Below are 27,587 nucleotides of genomic sequence, written 5' to 3' on the forward strand. Positions count from 1 at the left end.
AGCTCTTGGAGAAGGCCATTGCTCATCTCTGAAGGTCTGGTTTTCTCTTGTAAGAATTGTGTGTATGATCCAGACCTTCAGTGTGTGCACTGTATATTGAGAATTCCAGAAAAGAGATGATATGGACAAGAAAAAAAAAAGATGACTTTACTTTTTAAAGTAAAAATAAAACTTAAATTGAAGAGTACAATTGCTTAAATGATTGGAACTTACTTAGCTACTGCTTGTTGAAACAAAATCCTTTCTTTAAAAGGTATCGAAGCCAATTAAAGCTGATCCGTGCTAAGGAAGAAGACAGTGGCCACTATACTATTGTAGTTCAAAATGAAGATGATGTGAAGAGCTATACTTTTGAACTGTTAACTCAAGGTATGTAAAGGGAGTATACAGATAATGCTAGCTGTATAGATGAGTGTCTTCTAAGGAAAGTCTGGCACTTTTCTCCTAAGTCATAGAAGAAAAGCAACACTTAGGGGAGAAGCAGTGTCTGTAGATGTCACATATCAGGGATACCTTTGCTGGACTCATGAATTCAGGTATTTCTGGGAGGTTCTGGGTTACTCCAGAATAGGTGGGGAATCCCTAGGCTCCACTAGCTTTCTTTATTTATGTAGAGATGGGGTCTTGCCATGTTGTCCAGGCCGGTCTCCTGGGTTCAAGCTATCCTCCCACTTTGGCCTCTCAAAGTGCTGGGATTACTGGTGTGAGCCACCGCATCCGGTCTCCACCAACTTGCTCAGGACCCGCTTCTCAATATGGCACCTCCAGATCTGAGAAGAGAGAAGTGATACTTTTTGGTCCAGATGACCTTAGATTGTTCTGGAGAGTTTTGCTACAAATTTTCCTTGTAGACATTGTACAGTGGTCCCTACCAGAATGGAGGGGCCAAGTCTGTTTACATTCAGGCTCAGCAACTATCCTGAGTCCCAGCCATGTGCCAGGTGTTTGAGGTGTGCTCATGTGATCCTCACAGTAAAACCTGTGATACAAGTATCATCGTATCTCTAATTTATTTCACCACAGATTTAGAAAAGAATTTTTAAAACCTAATAACAGGCTGGGCGTGGTGGCTCACACATGTAATCCCAGCACTTTGGGAGGCTGAGACGGGTGGATCATGAGGTCAGGAGATCGAGACCACCCTGGCCAACATGGTGAAACCCCATCTCTACTAAAAATACAAAAATTAGTTGGGCATGGTGAAAGGTGCCTGTAGTTTCAGCTACTCAGGAGGCTGACGCAGGAGAATCACTTGAACCTGGGAGGTGGAGGTTGCAGTGAGCAGAGATCGCACCACCGCACTCCAGCCTGGGTGACAGATTGAGACTTTGTCTCAAAAAACAAACAAAAAAACTCAAAAACATAATAACATACCACAGGTGCATTTTGGTGCATGCTGCTTTAGATTATACTTTAGCTGAATCCATTAATTGAGTCCTAAGCTGTACTATAATGTTAAGAACCTCTTTTCCTTTCAAGCCAAATAATCAGGGACTTCCCCTCCCTCCCTGCCTGTCCCTTTCCTCACCTACCTCTCTCCCTGTCTATCTCCCTACCTCTCTGCTTCCTTCCTTCTTTCTTTCCTTCCTTCCTTCCCTCCTTCCCTCCCTCCTTCTTTTCTTTTCCTTCCCTCCCTCCCTCTTCCTTCCTTCTTGCCTGCCAGCCTTTTGTTCTCTTTCTCTCTTCTTTCTTTTTCTTTCTTTTTCTCTTTCCTTTCTTTCTTTTTTCTTTCTTTCTTTCTTTCTTTCTTTCTTTCTCTCTCTCTTTCTTTCTTTCTTCTTTTCCCTCTCCTCTCTTTTCTTTTCCTTGTTTCTCTCTTTCTTCTCACCATGTTGCCCATGCTTGCCTCAAACTCCTAGGTTCAAATGAGTCTCTTCCACCTCAGCCTCCCAAGTAGCTGGAGCTACAGGTGTGAGCCATCACACCCATGGACTTTTCGCTTTCTTCACTCCAGATTTAAAACATCACAGGCATAAATCTCAAAACCCCAAAACTGTGAAAATGCTGCTAACCAAGTGGATCTGTCTACACTGGAGTGTACTTGTACAACTGCTTTCAGCCCCGCTGGAGTAGTTTGAATGGCACATGGATGAGTTGTGAACTCATATTCCACTTTGTGGTCCCACGTGTACTGGGAGACGAACTCTTCCATTCTGACTTCTTTCTCCCTCTTGCAGTTCCTTCATCCATTCTGGACTTGGTTGATGATCACCATGGCTCAACTGGGGGACAGACGGTGAGGTGCATGGCCGAAGGCACGCCGCTTCCTGATATTGAGTGGATGATTTGCAAGGATATTAAGAAGTATGGAAAACAGATGTGTCTTCTTTTGTGGTCAGAATCTTTCTCCCTTGACGCGAATGATGTCAAATACATTTTACTTATTGACTGTCAGATAGGGTTTTGGGTGTGATAGCTTCAGGGTGTGTATCTTTTGTCACGAATAGCTGTAAAGAGAAGGTCTATGCCTTTCATTAGACCTTCAAAGTGCCTCCAATTTGAAAAAAAGATGAATTTTAAGAACCACTGTCCTAAGGAGATTTCTACTACCCTGTCTCACATTTCTTATTTGGTGAACTTTGTTTGGTGGCTGGACTGCATGTAAACATAAATGTGACTGCTTAGTCCCTCATCTGCCCACCTGCTGTTTGGTGGGTTAATTCGCCAGTCCTTCCTCCCTCCCCTAGTCCTCAGCCTTCTTAAATGGGTACATAAGTGCTGTGTTTATACTTCATTCGTGGTAACTGGTTGTGTTCAGAAGCCTCAGTTGCTTCTTACTCCAGACGGAGACTCCTTGTCTTAACCTCGGGCTAAGGACGGACTTGGATGTTGACTGGAGTTTCTGGAAGATTCCAGCGTGGAGCAGGAATCTAGGTCTTATAACTCAATCTGAGAATTGCCACAACCGTAGTGACACCTTAGGGGCTCTTCCCAGTGTGGGTGGTGAGAAGGGAGGGCTCCAGGCCATTTTGAAGGGGTGAGAGATTGAGATCATTAAATATGGTTGAAATTGAACTGTTCAGTTTGCTCATAGGTTCAAGACTGGGGAATGGTTGTCATATTTTATTAAACTTGTTTATTCCTACCTGTTCTGTAAACAGTTAGTTTTCAGTTGTTCATGTGTGAGTTATTCCCTCTTGAGCATATGCAAACAAGTTTTAATGTTCATTTGCACGTGAAATAAGTCAGCGTGCAAAGCCCCAAAATGTAGACCAGATCCCACCCAACCTCTTGCCATCTTAGAGGGTTCCCATGCTGCACTCATCGCCATGACTCTCAGGAATTGGCCCTGTGCTTAGGCCCTTTTTCTCTCTAGATGTAATAACGAAACTTCCTGGACGATTTTGGCCAACAATGTCTCAAACATCATCACGGAGGTCCATCCCCGAGGCAGGAGTACCGTGGAGGGCCGTGTGACTTTCGCCAAAGTAGAGGAGACCATTGCGGTGCGATGCCTGGCTAAGAATCTCCTTGGTGCTGAGAACCGAGAGCTGAAGCTCGTAGCTCCCAGTGAGTTGCTCAACAGTCAGGACAACTCATCAGCTGAGCCCCTTCTCCCCACCATCCCATGGAACCTTGAATCTCAGATAGGGTCATATAGGAATGAAGATCCCAAGGCAGAAATTCAGTTATGAATGCCGTTAAAGGTATCTGGGACTTTGTTTTATTTTTCAAGACAGAGCCTTGCTCTGTTGCCAAGGCTGGAGTGCAGTGGGGTGATCTTGGCTTACTGCAACCTCTACCTGGGACTTTGTTTTAGATTCAGATCCAAAACCACATCTTGCAAAGGCCCCTCAACATTTTGCTTGTCTAATAATTTTGCTTTTCTAATAAATTTGTCTAATAATTTTGCTTGTCTAATAATTTGCAGTCTCTATTTTGAATGTCTGTGTATGTGGATGGAGTGTGGGGAAGAAGGATCTTCTGTCTCATTGCTCCTTAAAAGATGGATGAAGACAAAAGCAATATAAGCAAAATTCAACTTAAAAATAAGCTTTTTAATAAAGCATATGAAGTAGAAGTTTCTGCCCGTATAGTAGCTGTCAGTTGCATTTATTTGTCTTTTTTAATTTTTATATATATTTTTTATTTTATGGAGTTTCACTCTGTCACTCAGGCTGGAGTGCAATGGCATGGGCTTGGCTCACTGCAACCTGCGCCTCCCAGGTTCAAGTGATTGTCCTGCCTCAGCTTTCCAAGTAGCTGGGACTACAGGTGCATAACACCACACCTGGCTAATTTTTTTTTTTTTTTTTTTTGCATTTTTAGTAGAGACAGGATTTCACTATGTTGGTCAGGCTGGTCTCCAACTCCTGACCTGTGATCCACCCACCTCAGCCTCCCAAAGAGCTGAGATTACAGGTGTGAGCCACCATGCCCAGCCTGCGTTTATCCATCTTTATTGATGGATATGATTCCTATTCTAATTCTGTCCACCAGGTTACTGTTGGAGCAACTTTGGAGAAAAAATACTGAGTTTTCCTGATTGAATTTTGTCCCCTTCTTGTATAAGGAAAGAGTTGATGTAGTGTCCTGGGTGTAGATGTTTTAGAGACGGTACTGCCTATCCCTAAAATGAACCAGGCAGCCCTCACACTTCCCCACCAGCATGAGAGATTCCTGGCTCAGACAGCCACACTACCTTGCTGCCGCCCTGCGTGTCCTCGAGGAAACTCTCCATTGTGCCTCTCTCTCTTGTCACCTAGCCCTGCGTTCTGAGCTTACGGTGGCGGCTGCGGTCCTGGTGCTGTTGGTGATTGTGATCATCTCACTCATTGTTCTGGTCGTCATTTGGAAACAGGTAGATATTTTATCATAAAACTAAAGATCTTTGAAGCCAACGGTAACAAGAAGGATAGCAGCCTAGTTTAGTGCTTGGCACAGAGAAGGAGCTCAGTATTTATATGTGGAGTGATCGTTGTTGGACTCTACTTTGTCCAGTCACTGTGCTGTTTCAGTGAAACTTTGGTGCACTGGAACTTTGGTAACTCACCAGTTACCTGTCCTGGTCATTTATAGAAACCGAGGTATGAAATTCGCTGGAGGGTCATTGAATCAATCAGCCCTGATGGACATGAATATATTTATGTGGACCCGATGCAGCTGCCTTATGACTCAAGATGGGAGTTTCCAAGAGATGGACTAGTGCTTGGTAAGTTCCATGGGGGTGACCTCCCAAGACTCCATTTTCCCTTGCACACAGCTTTACAATTTAGAGGCCTTGGCAGAATAGAGATCTGAGCTTGTGCTTAGTAAGAACTAAGCAATAGAAATTTGTTTTCGGAAATATATTTCCGTCTTGACAATGAGTTAATTGGATCATTGTAAAGATTTTTTTTAAATCTCATTCCATAACAAATTATGGTTAAAGAAAATTTTACAAAGGGAGAAGAGAATATGAAGAGGGCTGGCAAAGATCCCCACCAAAATTGCTTTGCTTTAGAAATGACACAAATGGAAAATGAGACGAATTTCTGTGACTAAAAATGAGCAGTTGAGAAATGAATGAGGACAACCGCAAAAAATGTATTTTGATTCTGTACATTCTGAAGATGCATTAGATATTCCTTTTTATATATTTGGAATATGGAATATAAAAATATAGGTACATTTTAAGGCAAAATGTGTAAAAATAAGCAAGCCAACTTATCACAAGCATTTCAAATATTTCAATCCTGGGCTGAGACCAAGTATGTGAAGCTTTAGTCCAAGGGAATATTTCTTTTTTAAATCAGATTCCGAATGAATGAAAGCAAGACAAAGGCAAATGAAAGTAGAGGTAGAGTTTGTGTTAGATAAATGATCTAACAGTATATATGTTAACGAATGCCAAATGCAGGTTTTAATTATCCACCTGTCTTATTCCAAAATACAGAAGAGTTTAACTCTTCTTAGAGGGTTAAACTGAAATCAAGCAAGGCACCAGAGTGAAATCACCTTTGCAAAAATTATAACTGAGGAAATTATGACAGTGAATGAGATATGATCCAACCAACTCCATCTTGCTTTAGCTTCCAAGCTGTCTTCTTTCCTTCCTGGGCATAGGCTGAACTGACTTTGAGAGGAACTGAGTTTATAGTTTGACTTTGATAAGAAGACAAGAACAGCCCTTTGTCCAAACAAACCCTCTTCTTGCCTGGGAACTAGACTGCCTTTGAGAGACTAACAAATTAACTACAAGATTAGAAAGGACAGTTTAGGAATCACTGTTGTAAAACCTGAGGTCAGTGCTTGAGTTATTTTAGAGATCCTAAAATTTCGATGTATTTCGATGCGCCAGCTGACACCACACAGGTCTCATCTGATCTTGTGGCCTCTACCTAGGAACTGACTTGGTGCAAGAGGCCAGGGTCAGCTACCTATGATTTCATCTTTGACCCAACCAATCAGCACTCCCATTTCACTCCCTACCCACCAAATCATCCTTAAAAACCCCATTCCCTCAGTTTTCAGGGACACTGATTTGAGTAATAATAAAATTCCGGTCTCCTGCACAGCTGACTTTGTGTGAATTAAACTCTTTTTCTATAGCAGCTCTCCTGTCTTGATAAATCTGCTCTGTCTAGGCAGTGGGCAAGGAGAACCCGTGTGTGGTTATAAGAACTGCTACTAATTTCAAATACTTATAAGCGTTCTTTATTTTCTTGCCTATTTCCCAAAAAGGGATGAGGAGCTTAGAGAGTTAAAAAGTAGTAAAATAGGCCAGGCACAGTGGCTCCTGCTTGGAATCCCAGCACTTTGGGAGGCCAAGGTGGGCGGATCACCTGAGGTCGGGAGTTTGAGACCAGACTGACCAACATGGAGAAACCCTGTCTCTACTAAAACATACAAAATTAGACTGGCATGGTGGCACATGCCTCTAACCCCAGCTACTCGGGAGGCTGAGGCAGGAGAATCGCTTGAACCTGGGAGGCAGAGGTTGCAGTGAGCCGAGATCCTACCATTGTACTCCAGCCTGGGCAACAAGAGCGAAACTCCGTCTCAAAAAAAAAAAAAAGTAGTAAAATGTGGGGAGAAGGGCACAATTCCCATTATACCAAGAGACAATGCTGGTGAAGCAATAGCTTTCCAAGTACAATTGCCAGTAACACAGGCATGCAGTAAGAGGCAGTGTTGGCTGTTAGTGTCTTTGATGAGCGGAGTCTTTCCCTGGCTTGGCTCTCTGTAGTGAGACTGACACCTGGGGAAACGGTTCTCGCAGATTGTGAGCTCTTGCAGGGTGGGGACAGCAGCTTCAGTGTGCTCTCGGGCTATACCCTTCCTAACAAATAGGGAGACTTGAGCCCTGCCTGAAGTTTTTACTTAGTCACTCCTTGGAATCAGTGATATTTTGAATACTGAAGCATTTCCAGTGACTGAGAATTTACTAAGACAAAAGATGCCTGTGTTTGCATGTGGAAACAGAAGGAGAGAGAACCGGGGGACCCCCTGAAGGCTGAGGATCCCAGGGACTGGCCCTGCACACAGGGGAGCTGGTAGACAGCGCGCTCACACCAGGGAGGGCTGCACCCCCCTTTCTCCCGTCTGTGTTTTCTTTCCTTTGCAAATGTTATTTGACAAAAGCAATTATGATAATTTCCTTCCCTGTGGGCTCAATTCTGTTTTTGACACTGTGACTTGGAGGAGTCATTATGCTTACTCCAAACGGGAAAGACACCCGCCCAGCTGTCCACCCGCAGAGCTGGCTTCCGTGCAGAACGCTGAAGAGGCGTCTGGAGTTCTTGGGCGTTAATGATTCTGCCTGCCCACAGGTCGGGTGTTGGGGTCTGGAGCGTTTGGGAAGGTGGTTGAAGGAACAGCCTATGGATTGAGCCGATCCCAGCCTGTCATGAAGGTTGCCGTGAAGATGTTAAAGCGTAAGTGCTCCTTCCTCGGGATTTTATGAGCACGGTGATATTAAGGGAATTGCTCAAAATCATACAGCTAGTAAATAAGACATTTAGGGCTAGGTCCTGGTTCTTCTGACTCTAGGTTTTATGTGTATTTAGACAATTTTGTCAATTAGATTTATTTAGATTGCTCTTGTTGCCCATATGTTGGAAAATTAAGAGTTGTTTACAGCGACTTCTTTTTACCAGAAAGGCTAGGAATTAGTTATTAGCATTGAGGCCAAGTAGCTATCTGCTTCTTTTAGACTTTTGATAAATAGAATGATATCTAATCACAGGATTAGTCATGTTCTTTTTTTTTAGTCTGAGAACGGGAAGTTGGTAGCCCAGCTGGACTGATATGTGACTTATTCCTTCAACAGCCACGGCCAGATCCAGTGAAAAACAAGCTCTCATGTCCGAACTGAAGATAATGACTCACCTGGGGCCACATTTGAACATTGTAAACTTGCTGGGAGCCTGCACCAAGTCAGGTGGGCTCGCTGACCTGGAGTGAGGGCTTTCACTGGACACGTGTGTTTGCGAAAACTATTCAATCAGGCTTAAATCCTCCACTCTCCATCCCCACACATGCCAGGAAATAGAAGTCCCTTGAATGGAGCTGACCAGTTCTCTTGAATTGATAGAAGCTCATTGTTTTTGAGCAACAGCTGTTGCCAGTCCAGTCATAGCCATTCACGGCTTTTTTTTTTTTTTTTGAGTCGGAATCTCATTCTGTCACCCAGACTGGAGTGTAGTGCCACGATCTTGGCTCACTGCAATGTCCACCTCCCTGTTCCAGTGATTCTCCTGCCTCAGCCTCCCAAATAGCTGGGACTACAGGCATGTGCCACTACAGGCGCCTGGCTAATTTTTTGTATTATTAGTAGAGACTGGAAAAGGTACCTCACCGTGTTAGCCAGGATGCTCTTGATCTCCTGACCTCGTGATCTACCAGTCTTGGCCTCCCAAAGTGCTGGGATTACAGGTGTGAGCTACCATGCTCGGCCCATGGCTTTAAAAAGAAACTTTTTTGGTGTCTTGTTTTTTTCTGCCCCATATGATCCGCAGGACAATTCATGGCTTTTCTGTTCTTCATTTTCATACCCATCTCCTAATGGTTTTGGTCCCCATAGGCCCCATCTACATCATCACAGAGTACTGCTTCTATGGAGATTTGGTAAACTATTTGCATAAGAATCGGGATAGCTTCCTGAGCCACCACCCGGAGAAGCCAAAGAAAGAGCTGGATATCTTTGGACTGAACCCTGCTGATGAAAGCACACGGAGGTGGGTGAAAAGAGAGATGCTGTTGTCTGTCATTACCTTATCGTTACCTTACAGACATCAAAAATGGAAAGACCCATATCCTGATAGATTCCATGTCTGCAGGTTCAGTGCCCAAGGTAGCAAGATTTAGAGTCAGACCACCCTACCCAGTCATTCCATGATCATGCAGAGAGATACATGATGTCGACAGGTGTTTTTGACTAGGATATCACATGGGAAGGTCTTGTTGATAGATTTGAATGGGAGTGAGAGTTGGATGGAATCGCTCTGGGAGCTCTTCTGCTCTTCACATGTGATCCGCTTAGGACCTATAAAATGAACTCTGGCCAGGGACGCTTGAGTTCTGGAACCTTGTGAGAACTCTCTGTGGATCTCCAAGCTCGAGGTCCTTGATGAACCTGAACCTATAAATTATACCAATGATAGTGATCCCCAATGTAGAAACTTAAAAGTGGCTGTAAAGAGCTTCATAGATAGGAAATTCTATAAGATCAGAAAGTACAATGAATTCACTTCATAATAAATAACTTGGTGGACACCAAATGGATGCTAAATTGATTGGGTAGAAGGAATTGTATGCCCAAGCCACATGGCCACATGGCCCAGGTTCCAAGTCTTGTGAGTTGAAAAACTGAGAAAGAATAATGACAGACTCAATGTAGTGAATTCTTCAAACTTCAAGTGTAACGGACTTACAGGTCCATGGGAGTGCAGCCCCACTGTCTTAGGTGTAGCTGTTCAGGATGTGTATGCTCCTTCTGAAGATGTGCAGGGAATGGGCTCTGAAAACAAGTGAGTGATAGTTATCATGGCAGCTGACATTTGTGGAATCTTTTATATGTGCCACGTGCCATGACAAATATTCCCCTCGTCTTTCCCATCTTTGTCAATGGGATTCATTCTGCATCTTCTGAAAAGTGCTTCCTTGATCCCCAGATCGAGTCATTTTCCTTACAGGCTATTGAAACCTTTCTTCCTTCACAGCACATCTGAGTTTGAGTTGATCTGTATACACTGTATTTGTTTTGTTTTGTTTTTTACATTTCTTTTTTTTCCCTATTTAAAAAATTTTTTTATTTCCCTAGGTTTTTGGGGAACAGGTGGTATTTGATCACATGAGTAAATTCTTTAGTGGTGATTTGTGAGATTTTGGTGCACCCATCACTTGAGTAGTATACATTTCACCCTATATGTAGTCTTTTCTCCCTACCCCCTCCACCTTTTCCCCGAGTCCCCAAGTCCATTGTGTCATTCTTATGCCTGTGCATCCTCATAGCTTAGCTCCCGCTTAGGAGTGAGACTATACGATGTTTGGTTTTCCATTCCTGAGTTACTTCACTTAGAATAATAGTCTCCAGTCCCATCCAGGTTGCTGTGAATGCTATTAATTCTTAACTTTTTTTGACTGAGTAGTATTCCATCATGTATATATATATACCCCATTGCTTCTTTGTCTACTCCTTGATTGATGGGCATTATGGGTTGGTTCCACATTTTTGCAATTGCGAATTGTGCTGCTATAAACACATGTGTGCAAGTATCTTTCATATAATGACTTCCTTTCCTTTGGGTAGATACCCAGTAGTGGGATTGCTATGATCCATGTATTTGTCTGATTATTTGATTAATGGTCATCTCCTTGACTAGATCACCTCATGTGAAGGATGTGAATTGGTTTTGCTTTTACTTAGTTAGCTCCCCTGCCTACCTCAGTACCCTGCACATTGTAGGTCCCCCCAAATCCTTATCTACTGCAAGTGGAATGTCCACTTCAGAAGGGCACCCTGGGTAAGATTTCTCTTTCTGTGTTTACAGCTATGTTATTTTGTCTTTTGAAAACAATGGTGACTACATGGACATGAAGCAAGCTGATACTACACAGTATGTCCCCATGCTGGAAAGAAAAGAAGTTTCTAAATATTCTGACATCCAGAGATCACTCTATGATCGTCCAGCCTCATATAAGAAGAAATCTATGTTAGGTAAAAGTGTCTATACTCCCTCTGGGTGTTGGTACTGTCCAGTGGTTTAATTTGATGCTTAAAGTATTCAGCGGGAAGTATAGAGGGATGATAAGTGAACCTGGCAGCCCACGTGGTCTCTAAATGCAGGTCTGCACAACCAGATCTGTGACATGTTTCCAGGTTTGTGGCCTGTAAATTGAAAAGGATAAAAACAGACAATGTAGCAAATTTTGTAAACTTTAAATGTAATAGTTTTAAAGAATTTTCCTGGTATGTTCCTGCGGTAAACATTTTTTTTAAAAAGAATTATTTATTCTGATATAATGAATCTCCTTTTTTGTTGCTAACATGTCTTTTTCTTTTTTAACGAAAATATGGTGCTTGATTTGTTTTTCCAATGCCCTTACTTGGCAGAATTACAAGTTGGCAGTTTTATGTTGGTTCCTTACGCTGGCTTTTTCCCTTAAAAGTTTTAGAAGTAACCCTTGCTTTTTCTTTTCCTAACATTCAATTTGTGATGGAAGTGGAGAGTAGATAATTTGCAGTTGTATTTTCTGGACAAGTGTTTCTGCTAAATGTTCTCTGAAGGTAGGTCTAACTGTTTTTCAAGCACATGAGTATGTGGCAGGATGAAATTGATTTATAAACTCCAGGGAGTCTAGCTGATGCCTAGACCAGATGGACCACTTCACATCTGCTCAGGGTGGCCCCTCCAGAGCCCTGGACTTGTCACAGACTTGGAGTTGGAAGTCTGACATTGGCTTGTCCTATGAGCTTGTCTTTTTGGGTGTGAGCCCTCCCATTAGTCAATGCAAAAAAGTGTTGAGCTGCCGTGGACATTGTTTTGGAAATTATTGTTGTGCTCCGAATGTTTTCAGGGTTCTTAAATGAAAGGTACAATCCATTTAAAACAGAATGTGCTTGTTTTGCAAAGCTCAGTACACAATAATATTTTCCATTTCTGCAGTTCCAAGTTCCATTCACCTTTCATTGCCAAATGGGTGAACTTCCAAGCGCTTTTAAAAGATTAGCCAGTGAGAGTTATCGGAACCAGTGCTTCCTCTCCCCTCCCATATTGTTAAAAATAGTTTACATTGCTTCCCAGTCTGGGCTAGTGGACTTGGCATGAGATGTCAGAGGAACCCTGAGTCATCCTCAGGCCCAAGCCCTGTTGGCAGGCAGACCACTGCTTTCTGGCCTTCTGTGGCAAGCTGAAAAAAATGTGAATGGCTGGAGCTACTCTTCACTTGCCTGAACATTTTTCAAAAAGAATTGAGAACTTCTGGATTAAATTGCCTTCTTCCTCGAAAACGCTGGGACCCTTCCAGATAGGATTAACTGGGGAAAGTGGACAAGTTACAAACAAAGAAACTCAAAGCAAAGTCATTGGCACTGATCTCTAAGATGCTATCACATGTGATTGGCGGTTGATTTTATTAACAAACTATACGCAAAGGACTAAGAAGGTGGCTTTTAAAGGAAAATAAAGCAATTCCCAGAAGCTACTTTTTCACATAGCTTGTATGTGTGCTTCATATATGTTCATCATGGAAGATTTTAATGTGTGTATGTATGTGTATGTGTATTTTAAAGGTGGCTAAGAAGATTTGCTAACTATGGTTGAAAAAAATTTAGGAGGCAAACAAAATAATTATGAGATTGGTCTTTGTGGCTATCTGTGTATGTGTTTTATATGTGTGTATATGTTTGTGTGTAGTTTAGGCTGTTCTTGCATTGTTATAAAGAAACACTTGAGACTGAGTAATTCATAAGGGAAAGAGGTTTAATTAGCTCATGGTTCTTCAGGCTTTACAGGAATCATGGTGCTGGTAGATCTGCTCAGCTTCTGGGGAGGCTTCATGAAGCTTCCAATCATGGCAGAAGGCAAAGGGGTACAAGCACATCACATGACCAGAGTAAGAGCAAGCGAGAGAGAGAGAGAAAAAAAGAGGTGTCACACACTTTTAAACAGCCAGATCTTACAAAAAGTTACTTACTATTGCGAAGACAGCACCAAAATGATGGTGCTAAATCATTAGTAAGAAATTTGTCCCCACAATCCAGTCACCTCCCACCAGTCCCCACCTCCAATACTGGAGATTACAATTCAACATGAGATTTGGGCAGAGACACGTATTCAAACTATATTACATTGACCCTGGACCCCCCCACATCTCATGCCCGTCTCACATTTCAAAATACAATCATCCCTCCTCAATAGTCCCCTCAAATCTTAACACATTCCGGCATGAACTCAAAGTCCGAAGTCTTATCTGACACTAGGCAAGTCCCTTCCACCTGTGAGCCTGTAAAATAAAAAACAAGTTATTTACTTCCAAGATACAATGGGGTTATAGGCATTGGGTCAACACTCCTATTCCCAAAGGGATACATTGGGGCTACAAGCCCCAAACAAGTTCAGAACCCAGAACCCAGGAGGGCTTAAAACTCTAAATAATCTCCATTGACTCCATATCCCATATCCAGTGCAAGGGGTGGAACTCTTGGGAGGGGTGGAATTCCCTGTGGCTTTGCAGGGTTTAGCCCCTGCATCTGCCCTCAGGGGCTGGTGTTGAGTGCCTGTGGTTTTTCCAGGTGCAGAGTGCAAGCTGATGGCAGATCTATCATTCATGGAGGATGGTGGCCCTTCTGTCATAGCTCCACTAGGCAGTGCCCCAGTGGAGACTTTGTGTGGGGCCTCCAACCCCACATTTCACCTCTGCATTGCCTTACTAGAGGTTCTCTGTAAGGGCTCCACTCCTGCAGCATGCTTCTGCCTGGACACCCTGATTTTTGTATACAACATCTGAAATCTAGGCAGAGGCTGTCAAGCCTCAACTCTTGCATTCTGTGCACCCACAGGCTCAACACCATGTGGAAGCTGCTAAGGCTGTCACTGGCTGAAGCAGCAGCCCAAGCTGCACCTGGGCTCCTTTGAACCACAGCTAGAGCTGGAGTCACAGGCATGCAGGGAGCAGTGTCTTGAGGCTGCACTGGGCAGTGGGCCCTCGGCCTGGCCCATGAAACCATTCTTCCCTCCGAGGTCTCTGGACCTGTGATGGGAGGGGCAGCCATGAAATTCTCCGAAATGGCTTCAAGGCCTTTTCCCCATTGTCTTGGCAATCATCCTTTGCTTTCTTTTTAGTTATACAGATTTCTCTAGCAAGTGGTTGCTCAGCAGTCCTCTTTATTTCTCTCCCCCGAAAGCGTTTTCTTCCTCTGTCACATGGCCAAGCTGCAAATTTTCCAACCTTTTATCCTCTGCTTCCTTTTACTATCTTTTTTTAAGAGATGGGGTCTCGCTATGTTGTCCAGGCTAGTTCAAACTCCTGACTCAAGCAGTCCTCCCACCTCAGCCTCCCAAAGTGCTGGGATTACATGTGTGAGCCACTGCACCCAGCCTCTCCTTCTCTTTTAAATATAAATTTCAACTTCAAGTCATTTCTTTGCTTCTGCATCTGAGTGTAGGCTATTGGAAGCAGCCAGGCCATATCTTGAACCCTTAGCTGCTTAGAAATTTCTTCCACCAGATACCCTATGTCATCAAACTTCCACATATTCCTAGGACAAGGACATAGTGCAGCCAAGTTCTTTGCTGAGGCTTAGCAAGGGTGACCTTTACTCCAGTTCCCAATAAGTTCTTCATTTTCATCTGAGACCTTTGCAGCATGGATTTCATTGTCCATATAACTATCAGCATTTTGGTCACAACCATTTATCCAGTCTCTAAGAAGTTCCAAACTTTCCTTCATCTTTCTGTCTTCTTCTGAGCCCTCCAAACTCTTCTGCGCCCTGCCTATTACCCAGTTATCTTTATAGCAATGTCGCATTTCTTGATACCAATTTTCTCTATTAGGCTGTTTTTGCATTGCTATAAATACCTGAGACTGGGTAATTTTTAAAGAAAAGAGTGTTCATTGGTGCGCAGTTCTGCAGGCTATCAGGCTCTGCAGGCATCTGCTCCTGGGGAGGCCTCAGGAAGCTTCCAATCATGGTGGAAGGTAAAGGGGGAGCAGGCACATCACATGGCCAGAGCAGGAGAAAGTGAGAGAGAGAGATAGGTGCCACACAGTTTTAAACAGACAGATTTTGCAAGGATAGCACCAAGTAGATGGTGCTAAATCATTCATGAGAAATTCAACCCCATGATCAACCAAATTCAACCCCTCCAATACTAGGGATTACAATTCAACATGATATTTGGGTGGGGACATATATCCAAACTATATCATTGTGTGTGTGTTTGTGCATATAATTTTTTAACCAGATATATGGTTGTGTGTATATATATCTTTTCTTTTTTTTTCTTTTCTCTTTTCTTTTCTTTTCTTTTTTTCTTTTCTTTTCTTTTTGAGACGGAGTCTTGCTCTGTCACCCAGGTTGGAGTGCCTTGGTATGATCTCAGCTTACTGCAACCTCCACCTCCCGGGTTCAAGCAATCCCCCTGCCTCAGCCTCCCAGGTAGCTGGGATTACAGGTGCAAGCCAGCACGCTCATTTAATTTTTTTGTATTTTTAGTAGAGACAAGGTTTCACCATGTTGGCCAGACTGGTCTTGAACTCCTGACCTCAGGCAACCTGCCTGCCTCGGCCTCCCAAAGTGCTGGGATTACAGGGATGAGCCACCATGCCTGGCCTATATATCTGTTTTCTAAGATAGAACTTTTGCATAGTGATACCTGTGAGGTCTAAACATTCTACAAGAAAATTAAGAAAATATTTTTGGATGTGTTCTTAGGGCAAGCCTCTGCAACCTGGTGATTTCTTGCTGCCTGCCAGTACCAATACATTTAATTTCTTTTTTGTAGATTCGGAAGTCAAAAATCTCCTTTCAGATGATAACTCAGAAGGCCTTACTTTGTTGGATTTGTTGAGCTTCACCTATCAAGTTGCCCGAGGAATGGAGTTTTTGGCTTCAAAAAATGTAAGTTCAAGGAACAGAGACATTTTTAGACTCAGCCACAGAGTTCAGAGTGAGTGGAGTGTGGAAGGAGTTGCTAGGAGATAGATCTCGGAAAGGTCATTAAATACAGGGGCCTCTCACTTACCTGTCTCTCCTTCAGCCCCTCCGCAGGGCAGGGAGTCCAACATCATCAGGCGTCTACTCTTCTCTAGAGCTTTCTCTCTGTTGGCAGTGGGTGGAGTGAGAACCTCGGGGAAGGCCAGTCCTTTATGTCCAGGCAGGCAGCTCCAATGCCACCATGCAGGGGTGATGCTGTCCAGCCACAGATGACTTGACCCTGAGTCATTTCCTCCTTTTCCATGCAGTGTGTCCACCGGGATCTGGCTGCTCGCAATGTCCTCCTGGCACAAGGAAAAATCGTGAAGATCTGTGACTTTGGCCTGGCCAGAGACATCATGCATGACTCGAACTACGTGTCAAAAGGCAGTGTACGTCCTCTCTTCCCTCACTGGGCATGCGCACCCTCCTTCACTTTAATCTCTGAAGTGAGGTGTTGCTTCTAGACATTCAGTGACTGTTTTTTAAAAACATCAGTAGACTACAGGGGGTCAGTACACAGCCATGGCAGCATATTGCCAGGGTGTGAGTGCCAGCTCCACCCCTTACTTGATTTGGATTCGGGGCTAGATACTCGACTGTTCTGCCCCTCAGTCTTCCTGACTGTAGTAGGAAGTGATAATAGTAGCTATTTGTTGAGTTGCTGTGGGGATTACATCAGTGAATTCATGTGAAGTGCTTAGGACAGTGCCTGGCCTATAGAAACAGCATTCAATAACTGTTAGCTATTTTATTTATTATTTATTTTCTGTTGTTTTGGAGATAGTCTCACTCCCACCCAGACTGGAGTGCAGTGGTGCAATCTTGGCTCACTGCAAACTTCCACCTCCCAGGTTGAAACGATTCTCCTGCCTCAGCCTCCCGAGTAGCTGGGATTACAGGCATGCACCACCATACTCAGCTAATTTTTGTATTTTTAGTAGAGACAGGGTTTTGCCATGTTGCTCAGGCTGGTCTCGAACTCCTGGCCTCAAGTGACCTACTCATCTCAGCCTCCCAAAATACTGGGATAATAGGTGTGAGCCACTGCACCTGGCAAGTGTTAGCTATTAATATGTCAATTGCATGTATGCATGAATGAGCATGCGTTCCTAAGGACAGTGTCTCTAGGTTTTATCATATTTTCAAAAGGCATCTGTGATCCCTAAAATGTTAAAACCCTTTGGGTTTATATATCTTGGAGTCAGAGTTTCCTTAAAGATAGTCATTTTGTTGTTTACTTGAGCCGTTCTCCCCGTGCCTTCAGCTTCTCAGAGATGACACAGCTTGGGATACATCTGCTGCCTGTAGGTACAATTCCAAATCACCTCACTGCACTGGATGTGAGATAGCTCACCTCAACTGCTATCCGAGGGAAAGACATGGGCTTGTGTCCATGCTGGCTGTGATTCATGTACTCATGTGGCTGTGACTTGTAGCTCGGGGCTCTTCCTACACAACTTTAAACTCTTGGAACAAATCACTAGACTTTGGTGGAGCTAATGTCCCACTTGTATGAATTTCTTATTTCCCCAGAAATCATAGAGGATTGAAGGGCGGTACGTGGCTACTTTATATATCTGTTTCAGTTTATAAAGTAGCTGTTTGTAGGCTCTCTTGTGAAGCTGGTGTAAATGCTGAAGGTTAGACCAGCTTCACAAAAGAGCCTACAAACATCAACTGAACGTCTGGCTCTCTGTAGTGGTGGAAAATTACTATTTATTTATTAGAACTCAAAAGCTGTAACCAGCTCATCCATCACTGGATCTGTTCTTAATTTTGTTTGCAGGAATACCTAAAAATAGGAAACAGGTCCATTCAGGGCTTACACCTTTTGAGTGAAAATTCAGAATTAATGTTTTTGGATATTATTCCTTTGGAGGGCATAAAAAGCAATATCGACCATTCATAATTTATCCAGTATTCATTGAGCACCTACTATGTGCCAGACACCGAGAGTTCAGCAATGAACAAAACACATATAAGAGACACTCCCAAAAAAAAAAAAAAAAAAAAAAAGAGACACTCCCATGCGACAGGATAATTAGCATAAGTTACTAAGAGTCCCAGGGGAACTCTCCATTTCCACTGCTGTAGATCATCAGTGAGTAGATATGGGTTTAACTCTCTTCCTCCCTCTTTGCAGACCTTTCTGCCTGTGAAGTGGATGGCTCCTGAGAGCATCTTTGACAACCTCTACACCACACTGAGTGACGTCTGGTCTTACGGCATTCTGCTCTGGGAAATCTTTTCCCTTGGTATGGGCCTGACATCTCTGTTTGTTTGGACTATTCTAAAACACCCCTGGAAGGGAAATGTGTTCTTTCAAGCTTCAGGATATAGATGGTGTTAAGATAACCAGATGTGAGGCTGCAGCCATCTCACACCACACGTTGTGCCTTATTGTGTCTGAGATGGGCCCATGCAGATGGATATGGGGTCTTTGATGGGGGTTGTGTCTGACTCCTGGCCTCTGCCTCCTCTCTCCTGGCCTATGCCAGAGTGACTTCCTCCCACTGGAAGTGGCCCCAGTGACATTCACCTCCCAGCTGCTTTTTCATTTTGGGCTTTGGGTCACATGGGTTCACCTGTGGAGAGTGGGCCCTCCCTCACCTGGTGGTTGATGCTCAGGTGAAAAGGGGTATGTGGAGGACAGGGCTCCCATTCTTGGTTGTCATTGGCCGGTCATTGGTCAGTCCCCAGGTGCTGAACAGTCCAGGTGCCCTGGGCTGCCCAGGTGAGGTCCCTAAGAGAAGGATGAGCCACAACCCTGACTTCTGGATGGTTCATCTGGGGAGATGACACTTACGCACTTAGGGATAAACAGTGTGATCCTGATTTAAAATTGTAATTCGAGTCTTGAGCAAAGAGAATGGAGTCCCGGAATAGTGTGGGAAGGCTTCAGAGAGGGAACCGAACTTGACCTGGCCTTGGCTTGCTTTGAAAGTGTGAAATGTTTCATGAATTTATCTGTGATCAGGATGTGACAGTAAAGTGTGTCTTCCTGCCCCGTCTCCTTTTTCATCCTAGTTCTCCCTCTGTGCATGATCACAATGGACCACCCCCCAGTGGCTTAATGGAGTCTTGTGTTCTCTTAAAAGCAGAGAATTATATAGATGTTTCAGGCCCTTGCTTTGACTTTTGCTTTAGCTATTTGAGCATACCTGATGAAAAAGTCTTTCTGGGTTTTAATGATTCAGAATTTCTCCTTACTTTTCTAGTTTATTTTGTCTGTGTTGATCCAATAGTCAAACACATTGAAAAACCCTTGAATGCTTGTTTCTGAAGATGTGGAATTTTTGTGATGGTACTTGGACTTGACCAACCTGGAGTCCTAGTTAAATTTAAGATTTGAGCTGGTCTGTGAAGTCAAGGAGATGATGACACTGAATTTTCTTGAAAAAATCAGTGCTTCAAGGCTTTAGGATATGAAAGGTTTTCTAACAGTGCTCTATCATGCCAAGTGATAAATAAATAAATGCACTGAGCATTTATTAGTCCTGGTGTTTTATTGTCTGGCTTTTAGGTGGCACTCCTTACCCCGGCATGATGGTGGATTCTACTTTCTACAATAAGATCAAGAGTGGGTACCGGATGGCCAAGCCTGACCACGCTACCAGTGAAGTGTGAGCTCTCTTCCCATTCCGGGGGCCTGTGTTTACACCCTGTGGGGCTAGGGGGTGGGAGGTGCCCTGAGACTTTCCCCTTGCCCACTCTTGAGTTCTGTGCCCCTCCAGCTATGAGATCATGGTGAAATGCTGGAACAGCGAGCCGGAGAAGAGACCCTCCTTTTACCACCTGAGTGAGATTGTAGAGAATCTGCTGCCTGGACAATATAAAAAGGTGTGTCTGGATCTATTACAGTGGGTTGAAAGATCTGGATAAAGCTGGAAGTTATGCCAGTAGGCAGTGCTGTTTGGCAGTTCTAAAGGAATATTTTCAAAAGAGGCAAAAGATTGTGTGATCCAGTGGCTGGGCTTCGTGGCGGTGCTCCACAGGACCCTAGTAGCAATGATGAATGAAACCCTCCCCTTGCCTGGGGCTCTCCTTTCATCTTAAATGTGCAGCACCTGTAAGCACTGTATTCTCCAGTTGTTGAGTATCAGAAGCTAGTGTGCAGTTAGGGGTCTCAGGGCATCCATGGCCATTAAATCGCTAATTTGAATATGCTTAAATCCATGCGAAATTAGCTTTTACCAGCTGACTGGAAGCAACAACCTCAGCTGTTATCTGTGGCTACAGCTGGTTTTCTGTGGAATAGGAAGTATTGTTCAAAGGAACAAATGTAATTTCATGGACCCAAGCAGGATATGTAAATGAATGGAGCAACTTTCTGCTGAGGCATTGAGAGGAACACTCAGACATAACCTCAGTTTTTGAGACTCAGATTAGTCCCTGTGTAGATGTTTTATACTTATCATGTCTCTTCCTTCTTCTCAAGGAGGAACAGCATTAGGAGACTGTGCGCTGAATTGGAAGTTAAATACTTTTGTCTATTAATTATCTCGCTGCCCACTCACTGCAACTTTCACAGGTGAGGAGGCAGTGAGGTAATTAACCATTGGTTGGTCAAAGATGCTCTGATTGGCGGAAATGTGTTGGTGGGAAGAGATTGAAACTATTGTTGAAAATAGGGTCTTTTCACATCCAATGTTAGACCTCTTCAATGTTTAGGGATCATGAAGGCTTTGGGTATTATCTACCCAATGGAAGTCCTCACTGCCTCTCTGGGGCCCATCCATGCTCTGGAGAGGTGATGTGATGGGGACCAGAAGGGTTCTTGCTGGTCCTGGGTGAGGATGGGGAGGGGACATGGTTTGTAGCTACTGACTTGGAGAAGGGGCTGTTGGTATCTTTTTTTTTTCTTTTTGAGACAGAGTCTCACTCTGTCACCCAGGCTGAAGTGCAGTGACGGGATCTTGGCTCACTGCAACCTCCACCTCCTGGGTTCAAGCAGTTCTCTTGCTTCAGCCTCCTGAGTAGCTGGGATTACAGGCACGCACCACCACGCCTTGCTAATTTTTTTGTATTTTTTTTTTTTTATTAGTAGAGGCAGGTTCCATCATGTTGGTCAGGCTGGTGTCAAACTCCTGACCTCAGGATCCACCCGCCTCGGCCTCCCAAAGTGCTGGGATTACAGGTGTGAGCCAGTGCGCCCAGCCAATGGAGCTGTTGCTGTCTTAGGACCTACTGGCAGAAGCTCTTTACCATTGGTCGCCCCTTCTTCATGTCCTATTTCTCTGACATGACTCTCCTTCAGCTAAGTCCCACATCTTCCAGGTAGTTTGGAAGCATGCAGCATTAAATAATAGTAAGTTCTGAGTGTCTCTATTCATTTTTGAGGTTTGGCCATTAACACTTGATTCAATATGTTCAATGACTGTTTATAGAGTTATGAAAAAATTCACCTGGACTTCCTGAAGAGTGACCATCCTGCTGTGGCACGCATGCGTGTGGACTCAGACAATGCGTACGTTGGTGTCACCTACAAAAATGAGGAAGACAAGCTGAAGGACTGGGAGGGTGGCCTGGATGAGCAGAGGCTGAGCGCTGACAGTGGCTACATCATTCCTCTGCCTGACATCGACCCTGTCCCCGAGGAGGAGGACCTGGGCAAGAGGAACAGACACAGGTAGCAGTGGGGGCAGCCTCAGTGTCTCACCTTTCCCCTCCCCCACAGCCCCTAAAGGAGAGGACCCATTGCACCCGATCATGATGCACTCCTGGGTGGTGAATCTGTACTCGGGATCAAGTTGCAGAATCCCCAGGACATCTGCGTGGTTTTGAAAATGTTTCCCAGATAATTCTGATATGTTCCCCCTGAGGCTGGGGGAGGGGTGCGTGAGCTGTGGGGAGGAGGATGTGCTTCCCTGGTGGAAAATCTTTGAGCTAAGTTCTCAGGTAATCGGTCAAATTGATACAGAGCTGTGATTATTGAGATCCTATGAGCCTCTCCTGTCTTAAATAGTCATTGAACTAGAGAAAAAGTGGAGAGAGGCAGGATGGGGTCCTTTGATGCTATACCCTACAGAGTATAGGAATCTATACTCTGTATATATATATATTCCAATGTGAATTGGAATCACCTGCAGAGATTTAAAAACTGCTGATATACAAGCCTCACCCAAAACAACAAATTGGAATCTCTGGGGGTGGTGGCCAACTGCTCCCTGGCTGATTTGTTTCTTCTTTCTTTTAAATTTTGTATTATGGAAAGTTTCTAACATGTGTACAATTCACATAGTACAGTGAGCTGCTCGGTATCCGTCACCCAGGTTCAATAACTATGCAGTCTGCCAGCCTGGGTGCATGCATGGCCAGCCTGTCTCCTCAGCCTCCTCTGGATTGCTTGGAAGCAAATCCTAGGCACCGTATCATTTTGCCCATAAGTATTGCGGTGTGTGTCTCTTAAAGATAAGGGCTCCATTTTAAAGAATAATAACATCATTTAAAAAGCTATTAAAAATAACTACAATGCCATTATCTCACCCAAAACAGGGACAATAAATTGTTAAGGCATCAGATAGCCAGTTAAAATTCAAATTATCTCACAAACATTATTGTACTCCATTAAAAAGTGGGCACAGGACATGAGCAGACACTTTTCAAAAGAAGACATACATGCAGCCAACAAACATGAAAAAATGATCAACATCACAGATCATTAGAGAAATGCAAATCAGAACCATGATGAGATACCATCTCGCACCAGTCAGAATGGTTATTATTAAAAAGTCAAAAAATAACAGGTGCTGATGAGGTTGTGGAGAAAAGGGAACGCTTATGCACTGCTCATTGGAGTGCAAATTAGTTCAGCTACTGTGGAAAGCAGTGTGGTGATTTCTCAAAGAACTTAAAGCAGAATTACCATTCCACCCAGCAATCCCATTATTGAGTTTATAACCAAAGGAATATAAATCGTTCTACCATGAAAACATGCATACATATGCTCAGTGCAGCACTATTCACAATAACAGAGACATGGGATCAACCTAAAAGCCCATTGACAGTAAACTGGATAAAGAAAATGTGGTACATATACACCATGGAATGCTATGCATCAATAAAGAAGGACAAGATCTGAGATACCATCTCCCAACCGTCAGAATGGCTGTTATTTAAAAGTCAAAAAAAAAAGCAGATGCTGGTGAGGTTGTGGAGAAAAAGAAATGCTTTTGCAATGTTGGCTGGAGTGTAAATTAGTTTACCCATTGTGGAAGACAGTGTGGCAATTCCTCAAAGACCTAGAGGCAGAAATGCTGTTTACCTTTCAATCCCATTATGGGGTATATATCCAAAGGAATATAAATCATTCTATTATAAAGATACATGCATGTGTATGTTTGCTGCAGTACTATTTCAGTTGTAAAAGTGCTCTGCTTCTAAGTAGTTAGAAAGTCACATCGAAATAAATAACGAGACAGGTGCCCAGAAGTTTCCTAGGGTGACAGCAGGCTGAGCTGCAGAATTTGATACATCAGGAATTGAACTTTATCAGTTGAAGTTGAAGTTAAGTAAATTACATCACGCAGCTAGTAAGTGATGGGACCATTCCAGACCTAAGACTTTTTGACTCCAGAGCTTCCCTTTCAACCACTGCTCTAGCACATAAGGAGGTCTCCAAGATAGAGGGGAAGAGGCCATTCCAGGCGAGTGGCAGGAGACCCTAAGAACACAGCTTGGATCTCAGGAGGCTTCCGGGAGAGCACCTGACAGGCCTGACTGCAGCTTGCAGCTGACTTCACCCCTCTGCTCAGCCTTCCCCGGCCTTTGGATCAGGCATTGCTTATTTTCTCTTCTACTAGGACTGAGTAGGAAAATAGACATTTTTGCAGCTGGTCAGCAACTCTGATGAAAGACCTGGCAGAAAAGCAGGAAAGCTGAAGTGTAAAAATGACAGGTGGACCTTGGTTTTTCATGTGGCCTAGCACAGCCTGTCAGGCCGGGGCAGAATCTTGCCATACTCTGCAGCCCGATTTTGAATGCCGAAGGCTTTCCTTTGTCTCTGGGGTGCCACGCTCTAGTTCTGGTTCTGTGCAGGAGAAGCTTTGTAACCTTTGCTCTTCTCTCCCTCCTCCAGCTCGCAGACCTCTGAAGAGAGTGCCATTGAGACGGGTTCCAGCAGTTCCACCTTCATCAAGAGAGAGGATGAGACCATTGAAGACATCGACATGATGGACGACATCGGCATAGACTCTTCAGACCTAGTGGAAGACAGCTTTCTGTAACTGACGATTCGAGGGGTTCCTTTCACTTCTGGGGCCACCTCTGGATCGCATTCAGAAAACCACTTTATTGCAATGCAGAGGTTGAGAGGAGGACTTGGTTGATGTTTAAAGAGAAGTTCCCAGCCAAGGGCCTCAGGGAGCCTTCTACATTTGAATGAATGGGATATTTTGAAATGAACGTTTTCAGCGTTGCCTCTTGTAATGCCTCAGTAGCATCTCAGCGGCGTGTGAAATGTAGAGATAGATGAATAAGGGAATAATAGGCCACAGAAGGTGAACTTTGTGTTCCAAGGGCATTGGTGAGAGTCCAATGGACACAATTTATACTGCAACGAAACTTCAGCATTGTAATTATGTAAATAACTCTAACCAAGGCTGTGTTAGTAGATTGTATTAACTATCTTCTTTGGACTTCTGAAGAGACCACTCAATCCATCCATGTACTTCCCTCTTGAAACCTGATATCAGCTGCTGTTGAACTTTTTTGTGAAGTGCATGAAAAACCACTTTTGAACCCTAAAAGGTACTGGTACTATACATTTTACTATTTTTTTTTTTTTTTTTTTAGTGCTAAAGAAATCAAGAATAATAATTAACCAACCTTGTTTAATAGATTTGGGTCATTTAGAAGACTGACAACTCATTTTCGTATTGTAATCTACATTTATAATAATACTACTGTTACCAGTAATGCTAAATGTGTAATATGTAACATGATTTCCCTCCAGAGAAAGCACAATTTAAAAAAATCCTTACTAAGTAGGTGACAAGTTTGACAGTTTTTGACATTTATATTAAATAACATGTTTCTCTATAAAGTATGGTAATAGCTTTAGTGAATTAAATTTAGTTGAGCATAGAGAACAAAGTAAAAGTAGTGTTGTCCAGGAAGTCAGAGTTTTTAACTGTACTGAATAGGTTCCCCAATCCATGGTATTAAAAACAATTAACTGCCCTCTGAAATAATGGGATGAGAAACAAAACTCTTAAGTCCCAAAAGTTCTCCATGCAGAGCCATAAACCTGTGCTGAACATGACTTCTCATGTACGTTACCCAATGGAAAATATAATGATCAGCAAAAGACTGGATTTGCAGAGGTGTTTTTTTCTTCTTCTTCTTCATGCCTGGTGAAAGCTTCAGTGAATCTCAGCCTATATATTTTTTGAATCTGTGAACCTGCAAAGGGTCAGAAGGATGCCCAGACATCAGCCTCCTTCTTCCACCCTTTACTCAAAAAAGAAAGAGTTTGAAACTTGAGACCATAAAGGTATTGTTTAGCAGAGGCTGCATGTGCATTAGCCTGGATCCTCAGTTCTCAAATGTGAGTGGCAGCCAGAATTGCTAGATGCTGGGTTTCCATCCCTGAGATTCTGAAGTATGAAGTCTGGGCGAAACCGGAATCTTTATGTTTCTAAACTCCCTGGCTGTTCTGATCGGCCAGTTTTCAGAAACACTGACTTAAGTTTCAGGAAGTTGCCACGGGAAACAAATAATTTGAACTTTAGAACAGGATTGGAATTCAACCACACAGGAAGCCTACTATTTAAATCCTTGGCTTCAGGTCAGTGACATTTAATGCCATCTAGCTAGCAATTGCGACCCTTAATTTAGCTTTCCAGTCTTAGCTGAGGCTGAGAAAGCTAAAGTTTGGTTTTGGCAGGTTTTCCAAAAGCAAAGACGCTGCTTCCCACTGTATGGGGGAGCTGAACTTTCCCCGTCTCCTATCTCCCACCTCCTCCTCTGTTCCCCTGCCAAGGAAAGGCATGTACAAAAATTAAGTAATTCAGTGTTCCAAGTCTCTGTGTAACCAGCTCAGTGTTTTGGTGAAAAAAAGAAAATAAGTTTTACTGATAATTTGGGTTTAGGTGGGAGGAGGAATTGTCACGTCTTATCCATACTGTCAAACAGGTTGGTGTGGGTTCATTCGCATTCTTTGCAATACTGCTTAATTGCTGATACCATATGAATGAAACATGGGCTGTGATTACTGCAATCACTGTATGTGCTATCGGCAGGTGATGCTTTGGAAGATGCAGAAGCAATAACAAAGCACTTGACTACCTACTGGTGTAATCTCAATGCAAGCCCCAACTTTCTTATCCACCTTTTTCATAGTAAGTGCGAAGACTGAGCCAGATTGGCCAATTAAAAAGGAAAACCTGACTAGGTTCTGTAGAGCCAATTAGACTTGAAATACATTTGTGTTTCTAGAATCACAGCTCAAGCATTCTGTTTATCGCTCACTCTCCCTTGTGTAGCCTTATTTGGTTGGTGCTTTGCATTTTGATATGGCCCTGAGCTTGCATGACATCATGAGGCGGGATGAAACTTCTCAGACCAGCAGCTTCCAGTCCTAACAAATGCTCCCACCTGAATTTGTATATGACTGCATTTTGTGTGTGTGTGTGTTTTTTCAGCAAATTACGGATTTGTTTCCTTTTTGGCCTCCTGCAAAGTCTCCAGAAGAAAATTTGCCAAACTTTCCTACTTTCTAATTTTATGATGACAATCAAAGCTGGCCTGAGAAACACAGTTTGAGACTTTTTAAACGATCAATGATGTCCTTAAAATGTGGTCTGCCAATCTGTACAAAATGGTCCTATTTTTGTGAAGAGGGACGTACGATAAAATGATGTTATACATCAATATGTATATATGTATTTCTATATAGACTTGGAGAATACTGCCAAAACATTTATGACAAGCTGTATCACTGCCTTTGTTTATATTTTTTTAACTGTGATAATTCCCACAGGCACATTAACTGTTGCACTTTTGAATGTCCAAAATTTATATTTTAGAAATAATAAAGAGAAAAATACTTAACATGTTCCCAAAACAGCAATGTGGTGAATGTGTGATAAGAACTAACTTGATAGGGTCTACCGATACAAAATGTATTACAAATGCCCCTGTTCATGTTTTTGTTTTAAAACGTGTAAATGAAGATCTTTATATTTCAATAAATGATATATAATTTAAAGTTATACCAAGGTTCCAGCATTTTTGTTTTGAGTTTAATCATAAGAATTAAAGCAATCCTGTTCAATTTACTTTCAAACATTTGTAGGACTCTATATTAGGCTTTTTAAATTTTTTTTTTTTTGAGGCAGAATTTTGCTGTTGTCACCCAGGCTGGAGTGCAATGGTGCAATCTCAGCTGACTGCAACTTCCACCTCCCAGGTTCAAGCAATTCTCCTGCCTCAGCCTCCCGAGTAGCTGGGATTACAGGCGCCT

At 43.2% G+C, this 27,587-nt stretch overlaps 1 protein-coding gene across 4 annotated transcripts in view; it reads left to right on the plus strand.

The window, feature by feature from the left end:
• The window catches only part of PDGFRA (platelet derived growth factor receptor alpha), a 61,479-nt gene extending 34,143 nt beyond the window's left edge, over nt 1–27,336 (plus strand). For 3 of the 4 annotated variants that reach the window (XM_032274171.1, XM_032274172.1, XM_032274170.1), the window contains exons 8-23: nt 254–369; nt 2,178–2,304; nt 3,317–3,510; nt 4,707–4,801; nt 5,020–5,152; nt 7,752–7,856; nt 8,252–8,362; nt 9,005–9,158; nt 10,974–11,140; nt 15,930–16,045; nt 16,390–16,512; nt 18,267–18,378; nt 19,647–19,746; nt 19,858–19,963; nt 21,511–21,752; nt 24,201–27,332. In XM_032274171.1, the coding sequence (XP_032130062.1) occupies nt 254–369; nt 2,178–2,304; nt 3,317–3,510; nt 4,707–4,801; nt 5,020–5,152; nt 7,752–7,856; nt 8,252–8,362; nt 9,005–9,158; nt 10,974–11,140; nt 15,930–16,045; nt 16,390–16,512; nt 18,267–18,378; nt 19,647–19,746; nt 19,858–19,963; nt 21,511–21,752; nt 24,201–24,348 (2,149 nt within the window). In that variant the 3' untranslated portion in view covers nt 24,349–27,332. Of the gene's footprint in view, nt 1–253; nt 370–2,177; nt 2,305–3,316; nt 3,511–4,706; nt 4,802–5,019; nt 5,153–7,751; nt 7,857–8,251; nt 8,363–9,004; nt 9,159–10,973; nt 11,141–15,929; nt 16,046–16,389; nt 16,513–18,266; nt 18,379–19,646; nt 19,747–19,857; nt 19,964–21,510; nt 21,753–24,200 lie in introns of all 4 variants that reach the window. The other variant, XM_032274169.1, reaches the window with a different exon arrangement.
• Nucleotides 27,337–27,587: the final 251 nt, after the last annotated feature.

The sequence above is a fragment of the Sapajus apella genome, unplaced genomic scaffold, assembly GCF_009761245.1.
Source record: "Sapajus apella isolate SASKATOON/1434 unplaced genomic scaffold, GSC_monkey_1.0 scaffold5, whole genome shotgun sequence".
In the NCBI taxonomy this organism is placed as follows: Eukaryota; Metazoa; Chordata; class Mammalia; order Primates; family Cebidae; genus Sapajus; species Sapajus apella.